At 45.5% G+C, this 15,845-nt stretch overlaps 1 protein-coding gene across 2 annotated transcripts in view; it reads right to left on the bottom strand.

The window, feature by feature from the left end:
* The window catches only part of Tmem131l (transmembrane 131 like), a 126,128-nt gene extending 111,384 nt beyond the window's left edge, over positions 1-14,744 (bottom strand). For both annotated transcript variants that reach the window (XM_070022245.1, XM_070022246.1), the window contains exons 1-3: positions 14,560-14,744; positions 13,913-13,983; positions 6,124-6,167 (exon numbers count right to left, since the gene is read on the bottom strand). In XM_070022245.1, coding sequence (XP_069878346.1) covers positions 6,124-6,167; positions 13,913-13,983; positions 14,560-14,683 — 239 coding nt within the window. In that variant the 5' untranslated portion in view covers positions 14,684-14,744. The remainder of the gene's footprint in view (positions 1-6,123; positions 6,168-13,912; positions 13,984-14,559) is intronic.
* Between the last annotated feature and the right edge of the window lie 1,101 nt (positions 14,745-15,845).

The raw sequence follows: 15,845 nt of genomic DNA, 5'->3' as shown, positions 1-15,845 counted from the left end.
AACTCATTGAAAATAAGTAACAAGTTCCCAGGAGACTCCATTATTTTAATATCAGTGTTCCTAGACAGAGAACACTGCCTTGGGAAATGATATGGACCCTCTGAATGTTGAAAGCCAAAGCTGTGCTGCCACTTAAGGTAGTAAGAAGCCTGGCATCATTATGGTTCTACAACACCTTTGTAGAACTCCTCAATACTGCTGCTGCTAAGTCACTACCTCATTAAGAGAAAGCCAAAGCACAATGCCACTAGCAGAAGTAAAAAATGGGAACCGAATGTGATACATAAAAATAAACTATCAGTCTGACCTATAGCATGGCATACAGAATGAGTCTTTCAGACTTGAAATAAAGCCTTCTAAAGGCAAAGTCAGGAATATTGTAATTCTAGATTAACTATATTTCTTTTTTTTTTTTTTTTTTTTTTTTTTTTTTTTTTTGTCGGTCGTGGGGCTTGAACTCTGGGCCTGGGCGCTGTCCCTCAGCTCTTCAGCTCAAGGCGAGCGCTCTACCACTTGAGCTACAGCGCCACTTCCGGTTTTCTGGTGGTTTATTGGAGATAGGAGTCTCACGGTCTCTCCTGCCCGGGCTGGCTTTGAACCGCGATCCTCAGATCTCAGCCTCCTGAGTAGCTAGGATTACAGGCGTGAGCCACCAGCGCCCGGCTGTAGATTAACTATATTTCTATACAAAACCATGCAATCCCATGTTTTTGTTTCATTAGTACCAACATTAATGAGTGTTTTCTCCATTCCTATTCTAGATTGTTTTCAAAACAGAGGATTAAAAAATTAGTTGAGAAAGTGGTACTGTGGCTCAACATGGTAGAGAGCTAGACTTGAGTGAAAAAGCTCAGAGACAGCGTCCAGATTCTGAGTTCAAGCCCCACAACAGACCAAAAAAAAAAAAAAAATTACTTGACCGAGTGTTTCTTCAATATAAATACACAAGCCAGGCACTGGTGGCCCACACCTATAATCCTAGATACTCAGGAGGCTGAGAGCTGAGAATTGCAATTTGAAGGGAGCCTTGGGCAGGAAAAGTCCATGAGATTGTTACCTCAAATTAAAGCACCAAAAAAGCTGGAAATGGAGCTGTGGCTTCAGTGATAGGGTATTAGCCATGAACAGAAAAGCTTAGACATACCATCCAGGGCCTGAGTTCAAGCTTTAGGACTGGCACAAAAAAATAAAAAGTAAAATACTAATTTAAAAATACACAAATGAACACAAAGCTAACAACCATAGGGTTTGTAAAAAGATTGATCTGAAGTAGCTCAAACTTTCAATGAAAGATTCTGATCCTAATATACTTTTCTAGTATCTTTCAACTGAAGGTTAATTATACAAATAAATGTCTAAGCTTTGCTTAAAAGAAATTCAAACCCTAAATTTGAAAAATGTGTAAATATTTTGTGGTTGAAGAACAATTTTAATATATACCATGAACCTTGTTTAAAAGCCTGTTCTGCATTAAGAAGAAAGTCTAAATTATAAAGTATATTACAAAGAAAATTCTCTACATTATTACAGCCAGGAAACCCATGACTGAACATTCATTCTACAAACCTCTCAAGACCCACAAGATCCTGAAGAAGGTACCATGAGTTTGTACAGAGCTATTATCCATACCAACTTAAGCTGGGCACTGGTGGCTTACTTTGTAATCCTATCTACTCAGGCTGAGATCTAAGGATCATGGTTCAAAGCCAGAGTACTAGCCCTTCCTCAGAAAAGCTCAGGGACAGTACCCAGGCTCCGGAATTCAAGCCCCAGGACTGGTGAACACACACACACACACACACACACACACACACACACACACACACACACACACACACACACACACACACACACACACACACACACACAATATATGACTCAAAAACCCACAACAGCAGTACACACACACACACACACACACACACACACACACACACACACACACACACACACACACACACACACACACACTATATGACGCAAAAACCCACAACAGCAGTACTGTGTTTTCAACAGCAAATGCATACTTGGACATGAAGAATACATAATACACAAGTAATTAGCTGAAAAGACTAAAAAATTTAAAACACTACTATATTTAACAGCTCTTTCACGTACGTGCTAGTTACTAGGTGGGAGACTCTGTTGAAAGACACTTAGGACTTTGGGCATTCTGTAAAAGGCGATTTCCTACCAGAGGAGAAAGCCCGGTGTTAACAAGTTCTGGGGCTTTGTGCAGAAGGGAAGGAAATCACCTCGTGGGATGAGGAGACTCACAAGAAAACTAGGGAGACCAATTCCAATAAAAAATGTGAAACCCTATCAACAGGTAAGGGAATTCAATTCCATAAAGGTGAACAAATATAGTGAAGAGTACTTAGCTTCCCACGGGGACTCTGCACTCCTTCCTGCCTGCACTTGTGTCTACAATTGGACCTTTCAGCTGAAAGGTCACCGACATTCTGGATCAGCTTTTAACTAACTCAAAACTATTTCAGGAGATCACACTTAGATACTGTGCCCAATCAAGTTTAAGTCTGAAAAGCAGGGGAGGAGGCAAGGTGCCGAAGTGTAGCTCAATGATACAGAACTTGGTGCCATGCACAAGGCCTTGGGTTCCAACCTCAGCAAAAAAAAACAACCCCAACAACACACACCTCTTCATACCTACCCAGTCTGTATCTATGACTTTCATAACCAATTTTTAGAGCTGGAATAATGCACTATTCATATTTTGCCAATGCTTCACCTTTCGTACTCTAGCAAATACTACCCTCTCCAGTAAAACTTATCAGAGATTCAAACATAGAAATCAGAAAAACTTTCCACAGTGGATCAATTCTACTAAGAGTTAAAGTCTGCTCTCATCACTGAGTTCCCAACAGCAATCTTCCTTTTTCAGAGTAGATTACTGTTGATATTTGAGAACACCCTGGAGAAAAATGAAGATGGAGAGGGAAAAAAAGTTTTCAAGTAGTGCTTTCCTGGCTTTCAACCAAATACAATTACTGAAAACCTGCAAAAGATGAAGTCAAGATAATACAAACAAAATCTTCACTGAGGCCAATTATCCTGAAAGCTTCCCCTGACTGTGTCTAGAGGCTCCATGCCCAATCAGCATGGTCTGGGTCTGGCTCTACCTAAGCAGTCCCGGAGTGAGACATGGACACTTTGCCATCTACATTCTCCTCAGTGCTACCCATACTAAGGGGGTATAAATGGGAGACTCTTCTACAGTCTTTGTAATAGTTTGTCTAAGTGAATTTTTGAGAGAGATGAATTTGTTTCATTAAGTTGGTGAATGGCAACTCCACTGATTTCAAGTGTAACTGTCAAAAGTTGGCATTATGGCTTAGTTCTTAAAATTAAAATCACAAAAAAAAGTTTTTTGAAAAGTACAAGAAAATACTAGTAACTGTACATGAAGATTAAAGAAAAATAGTATGACAAGCAGTCCTGGATTGTAACCTCAAGTATGAATATTCACAGGTTCACATTAATGCAAACAACTAAGAGAGTGAGAAAATAATAGACAAACCTCCCATAGAGAAGAATTCTAAGTAATCTGTGTTACAGCTTCTACTTGAGAAGAATTCTAAGTAATCTGTGTTACAACTTCTACTTAATCACTTGATTTCAGAGTACAGTATGTCAAGAGGCTGGAAGCAAAACAACTTCACCGTGGAGAAATCCCAATAGTTCCTTGGCCAGGTGGCCAACATCAGAGTGAGAAGTCATGCTGTATTACATACCCTTGACATCACAAAATGGCAACAGCAACTTGTATAACCCATGCCCAGGAGAAAAACATCAGACCAACTGAAATTGAGGGACATTTTACAATGCTCTTCAAAATTGATAATGACACCGAAATATAAGGAAAGCAACCATACCTAAGGAGACAGGACAACTTAAGACTAACATGGTATCTGGGATCTTAGGCTGAAGAACACACCCTACTCAACAGGCACCCTACTCAACAGGCGAAGACTTTGGATTAGTTTGGATTAGTGCTGGATTAGTTTCAGGGAGTAAACCTTTCAAACAATTAACTATTTAATGGAGCTGAAATGAGATTGTAGAATGGCAGGAGTGGTAGGGAGTGTAGACAAATGAAATCAGAACCAAGGACAAAGACAGCATGAATATGCAATGTACAGATGTGATTAAGGAAGTGGAAAGGAAGTGTGAAAGGAGTCAGAGGGCAAAGAAAAGAGATGATGGGGGAGAATGATGGAAGGTGTGACTTTAATCAAGAAGCACGGAATCCTTTAGATGGACACATTAAATTATAACCCCCTTAGAAAAAATTATAACCCCCTTAGAAAATCTTTTGAAGTTCAATGACCAAAAGTATCCGATTATTTTTTAAGTATAAATACCTATGAACTCATACTGCTATACAGGCTAAATATAACAGAATAGATAAATCTCTTACACAGAATTCCAAATAACCAGCACAGGTGAAGCTTAACTCCCATTTAAGAACCTATGGGTGGAAGGGACATTAAGGAAACACTGGTAACCTGCAAATAAGTGGAGTGTATGCACAGTAGGGACTAGTATCTCCACAGTGGCAAATGGACCAGAGTACTGTGAGACCTTAATGGGGTAAACTTCCTGGAAAACACGCAAATTAGTATTGATCAGGTTGTAAACCTCAATCTACTGAGAAGTTTTTAAATAAATGCAAAGATTGCAGCCTAAAACTACTCAGGAAGATATTTTCAGGATGGAGGGGGGATGAAAATGTCCTTATTGTGATGATGTTTGTACAGCTTGGTGAACGTACTAAAATTCAGCTGAACACTTTAACTGTATAGTATGCAAATTCTATCTCAATAATTATCAAGAAATAAAGTAAAATAAAAATAAAAAAACAATTGATAAAATAAAATGAAATAAAAGTTTGAGAACACTGCAAACAATAAAGATCAGTACTACTTTGTACAACTTTAACTCATTCTTTATCACAAATACAAAAACTATATACACATACATATATGTACATATTCACAGATCCATATAGTTATAATGTAAAAATTATTTCTTCCTATAAGTCACTATATCTAAATCACCAATACAATGCTCCCTCAGTCTCCTCCATCTTACACTTTATTCTGTCCAAAGATCAATAAGGTTAACATCTACTAGTATCTTTGCTAGAAAAGTGGTAAAAAAATAAATAAATACTAGTTCTAATTAACAAGAAAGAATGGGGCTGGGAAGGTGGTTCAGTGGTAGAGCACTTGCCTTGCATGCATGAGGCCACGGGTTCAATTCCTCAGCACCACATAAACAAAAAGAAAAAAGCCGGAAGTGGCGCTGTGGCTCAAGTGGTAGAGCGCTAGCCTTGAGCTGAAGAGCTGAGGGACAGCGCCCAGGCCCAGAGTTCAGGCCCCAAGACCGGACCCCCCCCCCAAAAAAAAAGAAAGGAGTTTGGGGATAGCTGGTAGAGTGGCAAAGTATGTGCTTAACATATGTGAGGGCCTTGGGTTTGGTCCCCAGCACCCAAAGAAAAGAGAAAAAGTCAAACGCTGGTGACTCACACCTATACTTCTACCTACTTGGGAGGCTAAGCACGGAAAGATCCAACTTTGAGGAAAGCCGAGGCAGAAAAGTTCACAAGACCACTTCTTAACATATATCTGGGTGAAGATGAGATTTTATCTCATCTAACTACCCTACAAAATCAATGCCAGCTTCTCTTCAAAGCCCCCAGATTCTCTCAGCATCTCCAACTGCAGGACCTTTGTTGTAGGGCACTCCCTCTGCCCAAAACACTCTTCCTCCGCGTGCCTTGGTTGTTTCTGCTTCTGCTGGTGGTAAGTTTAAATGTTACCTTCAAAGAGGAGCCTCTCCAGCCCACCTGCCTTATCATTCTTTTACGAAAACCTAATCCTTGACAGCTCTGATCAATTACTACCCCACTACACACAGGCATAACGTGTTAAGTCAGATTCATCAGTCAAGAATATAAACACCACAAAGTGGGGGGGGAGGTACACGCGGGGGGGAGAAAGGGACATTGCAGATATGATTAAGCACTAAGCACAGATAAAATCACCCAGAGGGCAGGACAATATGGCAGGCAGGTATTCATTACCTCCCTTCTTTTCTTACCTCTGTTCCTGAGAAGGCTCTTCTACATCATCTTCAGAATCGCCCTATTGAAAAAGAAGATGTTTTAACATGTGTTCCAAAGGAACATAAGCCAACCAAAACAGCAACTCAACTCTCCAATGACAGCAAGAGTGAGTAACACACTATCTCAATAGAAAAAGATGGAAGTGGCACTGTGGTTTAAGTGGTAGAGCACTAGCCTTGAGCAAAAGGAGCTCAAGGACAATGCCCAAGCTTAGAATTCAAGGCCCAGAACTGGCCAAAAACAAAACAAACAAACAAAAAAACTATCAGTTTAAAATCCACAACCTAAACCTAACCTAATCTCAAAATGAGTCAGAACTTTTTTTAACATTTAAGTTTAATCACATAAAAGTTGGATGCTAATTCAAATCCCTGAGTATAGAAGACATAATTCTATTCAGCTCAGAATCCTCTTAATGAATACCTGATATTTTTTGACATCAATGTAAAATAGGCTAGTAATTTTGTAAATTACATAAATACCACACTCACAAGCTCTTCAGAAATCATCTGTGGGGGTGGAAATCTGACCTTGCATAACACAGGTCAGGGTAAAGGGTGATTGATTTAAACACAAGCAGAGGCTCTGGAAACAGAAACAAGAGGCCAAGTCCAACCCCTCGCCCTACCCACCCCCGCCAACACACACACACACACACACACACACACACACACACACACACACACACACACACACACACACACACACACACACACACACACACACACACACACACACACACACACACTCTCTCTCTCTCTCTCTCTCTCTCTCTCTCTCTCTCTCTCTCTCTCTCTCTCTCTCTCTCTCTCTCTCTCTCTCTCTCTGCTGGGCTAGGCAGACAAACTCAACCCCCATAACTGTTTCCTGAAGGTCCCGATTGCTCGCCTCAAGGACCTGGACCTTGTGGTTCCACCAACTTCTCCACTCTGTCTTGCGAAGCCTCCTGGCCCAGGTTCCTCCCCACTAAACCTCAGCATAAGCCACCCTGAACCCCAAATCTGGTATTCTGTCCCAACCTACCACTCCATCACACCTGTAGATATTCCAACAAGCACATGGCCTTTTAGGACAGACTTAAAATTCACAGTCCTATGTCCAAATGTTCTTGGCTATATAAACTATCTCAAGCTCTGTTCCCTATAAATGGCTATGATACCCATGATAGCTGTCATTGTGGGGGGAGGAGGGCTGAGTGGCTTCAGACTGAATGCCCTCCCTTCTGAGGGCACCAGCACACACTTGTCCCCCTGGCTATCTTTAGGGTCACCTTGCACTGCTCTCTTCCCTTCTGACTTGCCTGTCCTTTCTCCTCTATCCCTTCTTCTAGCAAATATCACCCACACTTCAATGTCCCAAGCCCAGGCTAGTGAAGCACACAGGGTTTTCTTTTTCATTTTACCATTGCTGGCCACACCAGTCCTGAGCATCATAGCAAACCCCACCCTTCCTCCAGATCTACTGTTCTCATTGTCTATGTGGCAGGGACTCTACTCAAGAACAAGCTGAGGTAGAACAATGAGGCCAGTCTGGTCTACATGGCAAGACCCTGTCTTAAACTGATGATGGGACCTTAGTGTTAGTTACATATACTCCGAGCTCTCTCATAACACGTCAGCATAGCCCAGCACAGGCCCTAACATACATGTTCCTTCCCTCTGCAAGCACATTTAAGCAGGCTCTGGCTCCAATGTAAAATGTAAATGTAAAAACTGAATTGCATTGTCTACCATGTGAGGTTCTGAGACAGGTCTAGTCACATACTCAGTTCTACGCTGTCTCTAGGCATAGTCTTAAAGGGCAAGGACCAAATCCTCTAATTCTTCATCCCTTCTTGACAGTGCCTCAGGACCTTTGCAACTGCTATTCCAATTCCCTCTGTGCTTTCAGGGGCCAGCTCACATATGGCCTTCTCAAAGTGGACTACTATGACCTCTTAAAAGGGAAACTCTCATCACTACCCTATCCTGCTGCTGTATTACATGTGTGCTCTTTGAATAGACTGCATAATTCAAAATTAATTTTGTCTCGTTCATTACCCATATACCTTCATTTAGACTGCAAGTAGTACACAGGCAGGTGCTTCTGTTTCCTGTAGCATCCCCTGCACCTAAAATCATGCTTAGCTCATGGACAGGCTGAATAAAAACCTTGAGGGCTGAATATAATCTGTCTGTCTCCTTAACTCTACTGGACAAAACTAGTTTTGAAATTTTATTAAACCACTTCTACATCAAAACAGAAAACAGTTATTTTCCTCTGCTATAGGAACTTTATCATCGCAGCATTGTTTCTTCTGGTTGTGACAATGACAAGTAATGTCATGGCTCAAAGCTCAGGTTCTGGAACCAATATTTCCCTGGGTTCAAGTCCCACTATCACTTTCCTATTGCCTCACACAAATCATTTAACTGCTCTGTGCCTCAGTTTCTTCAGCTGTAAAAAGCAGGTAGTAATACACTGCTGTTTTTACTGTACCAATAGGAGTTAATGCTCTTAGAGCGCTTAAGGGATGCTGGCAGGGCACAGCCCATGTCAGCAATGTTGATAATGCAAGGAGATTAAACCAAAAATAAACCTCTATGACAAAATGATTTCCAAATACTAGCCAATGATTCATGACTGGAGCAGCATGCTATTATTACATACCACAGTACCTGAGATGATAAAAAGAACCTAGACACCATTTCCTGTTTCACTTTCTACCAGTTTCCATTATCTATACCTCAGACTTAGAGACGAAAATCAACAAGATACAGTTTGTTTGTTTGAGGGGTTGTCGTTTGTGGGGCTTTAAGTCAGGGCCTGGGCACTGTCCCTGAGCTCTTTTGCTCAAGGCTAGTGCTCTACCACTTTGGGCCACATCTGGTTGGTTTTCTGGTAGTTAATTGGAGATAAAATAGTCTCATGAGCAGGGCACCAGTGGCTCATGTCTGCAATCTTAGCTACTCAGGAGGCTGATATCTCAGAATCATAGTTCAAAGCCAGCTTGGGCAGGAAAGTCCATTACACATCTCTAACCACCAGTAAACCAGAAGTGGTACTGTGGCTCAAACTGGTAGAGCGCTAGCCCTGAAAGAAAAAGCTCAGGGACAGCACTCAGACTCTGAGTTCAAACTCCATGACCAATAACAACAACAACAAAGAGTCTCACAGACTTTCCTGCCCAGGTTGGCTTTGAACCATGATCCTCAGATCTCAGCATCCTGAGTAGCTAGGATTATAGGAATAAGCCACCAGCGCCCAGCAAGACATGGTATTTTTAAAGGCAGGTTTCTCCTTTATTCTTGGACCCCAGGGGTTCAAGGCCAAATGATCAAATGATCATTGTCTGTCCCATGAAAAAAGCCAGCCCAATCCAACAGGATTCCAAATATGTGCTGCAGAGTGCTTCTCCTATCTCAGCTCCATCTCCATGTCTAAACCTGCCAACACAGGGGCAACGGGAGTGTGTCTTCTCACACAAGTTCAAAGACTTCAACAAGAGATTTCAAGGCTGACCTTCTTGCTGCTGGGACTGATACAGAAATGTGGCTCTTACAGTAAGAGGAAATCAATAGGCATTTCAACTGCTTCAGGACTGTCTGGCTCAGCTCATAACTAGGAGTGGAAAAAATACTGGTAACTGCCTCAGCGCCACTGGAAAACCTCCAGAGGTCTGAACCTTCAACAGCATTCTCCCCACCCTCCCTGCCCCCAGCCTCAGTGGTCCAAGGGAACCCAGCTGTGGCAACAGGAACACACAAGACAGAGCAAAAAATCCACATACTCAAGACATATTTAAACAACTCAGAGGAGAAAGAGTGATGATGCAAATGCAGGTTTGGAGCCAGGCAAAACCAGCCCTAAGCCACCAGCAAATAACCTAATGGTCTCACCTGGCCAAGGATCAGAATATAGACAGAGTCCCAGAGGAGCGAGCTGAGTAGAAGACTGTGGGGGGACCAGAAGCCAGAGCAGATCTAGGGGACATCACCCAGGGCTTTAATATCAGGGAATCACAAGCAGATGGAAGGAAGTAAGAGGGCTCACAAAGTTGTACCCTGCACAGTTACTGCTTCGTTTCTCCATCATGGCCCTTTGACTCTCAGCACAGGAGAACTTACAGTAAGTTTAAGAAAGAGGTCTTGGCTGGGAATGTTGGTGGTGGTGGTAGAGTGCTTGCCTAGCATGCATGAAGCCCTGGGGTTCAATTCCTCAGTACCATATAAATAGGAAAAGCGAGAAGTGGTGCTATGGCTCAAGTGATAGAGCATTAGCCTTGAACAAAATAAGTTCAGGGGCAGTGCCCAGGCTCTGAGTTCAAGCCCCAGAACTGCCAAAAAAAAAAAAAAAAAAAAAGAGGGGTCTTTTTTTGGGTGTGGGAAGGGGGAGGAGGGAAGAAGGGGGAGTAGTACTGATGTTTTTAACTTTAGGCCTTCACACTTGCTGGGAAAACACTCTACCATTTGGGCCATGCTCCCAGTCCTTTTTGCTTTATTTTTCAGATAGGGTCCTGAATTTTTGCCCAGGCTAACTCAGACTACAATCTGCTTACCTTCACCTTCCTAATAGCTAGGATTACAGGCATGAGTCACAATGCCTGGCCCTAAATACAGCTTTTATGTTAATGTACCAAGATATTTTATAATAGAATTACAAAAAGATCTGAATGCAGCTGGGCCTGGTTGAACATAGGCTTAGCACATTAGGCCCTGGGTTCTACCAATTCAACTCCTTCAAAGCAGGAAATCCATTCATGTTTTCCAATGCTCAAGTCTATGGTTCGGCTGACCACCAATATAGTAGCTAAATATCAGGTGCTCACTGAGCTCAAGGCACTTAATCCTCATGAAATTAGCCCCATCATTCCTCCACACAACAAATGGAAAAACTGAGAAAAAAAAAAAAAAAAGGTGAACTGGGAGTGGTATATGCTTAACATTTTTCAGGTCCTGCATTCAAGAGAGAGCGAGCCAGGATTCATCAAGATTCACATCCAGAACACCTGATCATGGACAGACGTCTGCTAACTCATAACAGTTCAATTGTTTATGATTTTATTAATGTCTAGTTATATTCATACTCTTAATGACTCAGAGGCCCATCAGAAAAGGAAAAATCAACAGTATACACAAGTAAGATATTGTACAAATGGCCATATCTTCTCTCTTCCTATTTTTCTTGTCACTGATGACTCTTTAGGGTTCCAAGCCATTTTTCAGTCTATATGAACAGAAGACGCAAGCTACTGACTAGTTGAGCAGAAATACATTCAAATTTAAGTAATTCCTGTAAATATTCTCTTTTCAACAGATACTTTATACACACACAAGAAAACCTCTGGAAAAAAAATTCAAAATACTTTGAAAAGAACTCCTTAAAAATAACTTCCTAGGTGCAGGGCACTGGTGGTTCACACCTGTAATCCTAACTACTCAGGAAGCTGAGGTCTAAGGATCATGGTTTAAAGCTAGCCTGGGCAGGAAAGTCCATGAGATTCTTATCTCCAGTTAACCACTTAAAAAATGGGAAGTACAAGTAGAGCTATGGCTCAATGTGGTAGAGTGCTAGTCTTGAGCACAAAGAGACTCAAGGATAGCACCCAGGCCCTGAGTTCAAGCCCCCTGAGTGACCCCCGCCCCCCCCCCCCAAAAAGGACAATTTCTTTCAGAATCCTCTGCAGCTTAAGACAGACATGAATTCCTTGCTCTGTCCAGGCACAAGCACAGGAGAATAGGATCTAAAAGAGAGACATAAAGCACTCTGAAAATTATTTTGAATAGTTTCACTTTCATTATAGCTTTGATTAAGTTTGGCTATCAATGCCTCCATAGTAAGTGTTTTATAAAGACAGCTTCTCAATTCTTTTTATCTAAACAAACTACATTACACAAATAAACAAAATCAAACCTGAAATTAAGCATTTCCTAGAATAACTTTTGAGCCTAGAAAGTAATTGATAGCACAGACCTTAGTATTTTCTTTTAACTGTATTTTTTTTTGTCTTTTCTTTTTTGGTACTGGGGATCAAACCCAGGACGTTGAATTTGCTAGGCAAGTGCTTTGCCACTGAACACATCCCAGCCCAGACCTTGGTATTTTCATCTCTAGGCATTTTTACTATGTCTTCCACTAAAGCTTAACAATAAGAATCCTTAATTTTCTTTCCTTTTCTTCTAACCAGCCAAGAGATGGAAACGAGCTGAGTAAAAATGTTCATACACATACACACCAGCAGTTAACTAGGGTGGTTTTGCTCCCCCTTGGCAATGTCTGTAGACATTGGGGGGAGGGGGGAAGGTTTGAGGATTTGGGCCAGGTGTGGTAACATACTTGTTAGTCCCAAATAATTCAAGAGGTGGAAGCAGGAGGCTCTCTGGAGCCTAGGAATTTGATAGTAAGACCCTCAGACTTAAAAAAAAAAAAAAAAAAAGGCAAAGCAGTAAGGGTCTGGGGGCAGAGAGAAGAAGTGTCAATAATGTCTAACATCTATCAGGTACTGCTCAAGGTCCTAAAGTTCACCAGACAGACTGCCACAACAAAAAGTTCTCCAGTCCAAAACGTCACTCATACCACTATGGTGCAACTTCAGTATTCACAAACACAACTGTGGTTCTCTAAGTATGATTACAAACAATTTCTACTTTGTTCTTAGCTTTCTGCACTTTCCAAACCTTGAACATCAGGCATGTGTTATTTACAATCAAAGGGGAAAAAATCATCTTGGGGATAATCTGAGAAACTGTTCCCATGAAATCTGCAGCCCTTCAGGAAAGGCCCAGGAAATTTTCATTTCTAAACTCACCTCTCCACCTTGAAGCTGTTATTCATTAGTCCTGGTCAAAATGAGTATTTCAAATATTTCAAAACCAGAACTCTCAATGCTTCACAGGAGAAAGGTGACATGTAAAACTACACTACTCTCCCCTCCAGTGAAGTTACGGCTAGACACTGTTTTGAACCTTGTCACCAACATGCAAAGTAATGAGCAAGTAAATAACATAGCACACAAGCTGACTACTCTCTTATCATTCAACACACACACACCCCCAAAATGCATTCCTGGGTCCTTTCTGCCGCTGGTCAACAACAGTGATGTTATATTTAAACATGTATCTTTGCAAGTCAATGAGAATTTTTTGTACAAGTGAAACCTTTCTTACAAAAAGCTTTGTAGCACCCTCTGTTGCAGCACAAAGTGCTCTATGCTAGATTCCCAATAATGTCTTAGTAATTACTTGTCCACAAGCAATCATTGTATCAGTGGTAGAGGAGGGATGTGAAAGTCAAGTTCTTAAGTAGGTAAACTCTAACAGGAATTAAAGGCACTTGGAGAAAATCCAAGATTACCATCCTTTAAAGTCGTATCTTCATCCCAAAGCTACTTAATGCTAATGGCAAGTACCACTCACCAACATTCATGAGATCAATACACCCGTTGTGCCCAACCCTCCAGTGGCTGGCCATCCACAGGGCACCAGCTGGCTTAGAGAGAGTAATGTCCACCCAGGATCACTGGCCAGCTGCTAAGTGGGACCAATGCTGGGGCAGTGGCTGACTGGGTGCTGCCCTGTTGAGGTGGCCTGGGCTCCCACTTCTGAACTTGGGGCGGCCTGACTGTTGCCCTGTCACATGGCAAGGAGAGGCGGCCAGAGGGCCACCGCTGCCAGGTGTTGGGGCTGGGGCGAGCGACCGTTTATTTGCCTTGCAAAGTGGCCTGGGCCGGTGAGGGGGCCTCCCCCCACCCCAGCCTCGCATGCCCTGTCACCTGGCCATCCTCACCTGCGTGGGCAGCAGGAGTTCCCCTTCTTCGGCCTGCCACAGCTCCACCACGTTCGGCAAGGGCTCAATCGCTGCACCCAGAAAAATAAATACATAAAAACCGAGGATTTTTTTTTCCTTTTTAATTCACGGAAGAGAAACGCTTCCTGTTTGCCCAGCCGGCCCCCACCTCGGTGCCACCCGCCTCCCCAAAACAAGTCTCCTTCCCTCCTCAGAGTGGTGCCCCCCCCACGCCCGCGAGGGGCGAGCCGAGGGGGGAACACACAAAGGTGGGAGCCCCGCGGAGGGGAAGGGCGAAGGCGCACGGGCTGGGGGGTCCAGGGGGCGGCCCGGCTGAGGGAACAAAGCTGCAGGAAGCCGGGCCGCCGCGGGGCCCCGGCGCGCCACACAAAGCGGGGGCTGCGCCCGGGGCGCCGGGGCCCGCGCACAAAGGCTCCGGGGCGTGCGCGGCTAGCGGTCCCCGAACCCCGCGACGCCAGTCCCGGGGCCGGACCCGGGGACACCGGGATGGAGGAGCCCCCCCACCCTCCCGCGCGCCGCCCCCGGCCCCTCGCCTCCCCAAGCCCCGCACAGATCTCAACAGCTCCCCGGGAGGAGGAAGGGGGGGCGGACGGGAGGGAAGCAGCACCCCGCGGCGACGGGCTGACCTTGTCCCTGAGCCCCTCCCGGGCGACAGCAGGGCAGCAGGACCTGGAAGACGCCCAGCAGGAGGTTCACGGCCGCGGCGGTGCGGCGGCCGCCGCCGGGCTGCGGGCGTCGGAGCCCCGCCATGCTGGGGGTGCTCGCCTCCTCTCCGGTGGCTCGCCGCGCTCGCCGCTCTCTCGGCGCCTCGTTCTTTGGCTGGCTGGCTGGCTGGCTCGCTCGCTCGCTGGCGCCCCGGCCGCCTCGCCGCGCCCCGGGCCCGCCCCCGCGCCGCCCGCCACGCCCCGCGCCGCCCCCGCCGCCGCCGCCGCCGCCGCCGCTGCCGCTGGGCCGGGGGCGCGCCGCTCGCTCGGAGCGCGTGTGCGCCGCCAAGGGGGCGTGGCCGGGGGCGTGGCCGGGCGGAACGCCGCGGGGCGCGCGGGGGGCGGGGGACGTGGACAATGCGAACGCACGCGGGCCCGGCGCGCAGCACGTGGCCGAGTTCGGCCCCGCAGCCCCTGGGCCGGGCCGGGGGCTCTGTCACGTGGCGCCGTGTCACTGGGGTCGAGGGCGTCCGCGCGAACTTTCGGTGGTTCTGACCCCCCCTCCCCCGCCCCCCGCCTCGGTGGTGGCACACGCGCCGCGGTCAGGACGGCACCCACGGGGAAGGGCGGGCGGGCGGGAGGGAGGAGGCGCCCGGGCCCAGAGGAGCCTTGGACAGGATATTAGTGGAAATAATGCCGTGGTTGTCAGGAAACGCGAGTGCAGCCACAGGGCCACGGCCACTTGGGCAGCGAGGATATCCGGTGGCTGCGAGAGGCTGTAATTTAGCATAAAAAGGGCGCGCTCAGCCCGCGGAGGCCGGCCTCGGCGCCGCGTGGCGGCGGGCGCCCGGCGGCCCGGCTGGACGCGGGCCAGGCCGGCGCAGGTGGAGAAGCCTCTCCCGGGGCTTTCTGCAGACAGCCCTCCCGGAACCGCCGCGGAACCGGGCGCGGAGCCGGGAAGCGCAAGGGAGAAGCTGCGATGCCCACGGGAATAGGATAACCCACAGACCCTGTCTGTGTGCGCTTAGCTTTTTGCTCAAGAGCAATGTACTGCCACGTGAGCCACAGCTCCACTTCAGCCTTTTGCTGGCCGATTTGGAGAGGAGAGAGTCACGACTTTCCCGGGCCTGGATTTGAACCAGGATCCTCAGACTTCAGCCTCCTGGGTAGCTAGGACTAGACGGGTCCAACTCTTCCAGCCAGATTTTTCACACACACCCTAAGATCTGATATTTCTCTTAATATTCTGCTTTTCCCAACGATATAAT

The sequence above is a fragment of the Dipodomys merriami genome, unplaced genomic scaffold (genome assembly GCF_024711535.1).
Source record: "Dipodomys merriami isolate MVZ:Mamm:240054 unplaced genomic scaffold, mDipMer1.0.p SCAF_15, whole genome shotgun sequence".
NCBI lineage: Eukaryota > Metazoa > Chordata > Mammalia > Rodentia > Heteromyidae > Dipodomys > Dipodomys merriami.
This window is presented reverse-complemented; position numbering and strand designations above follow the sequence as displayed.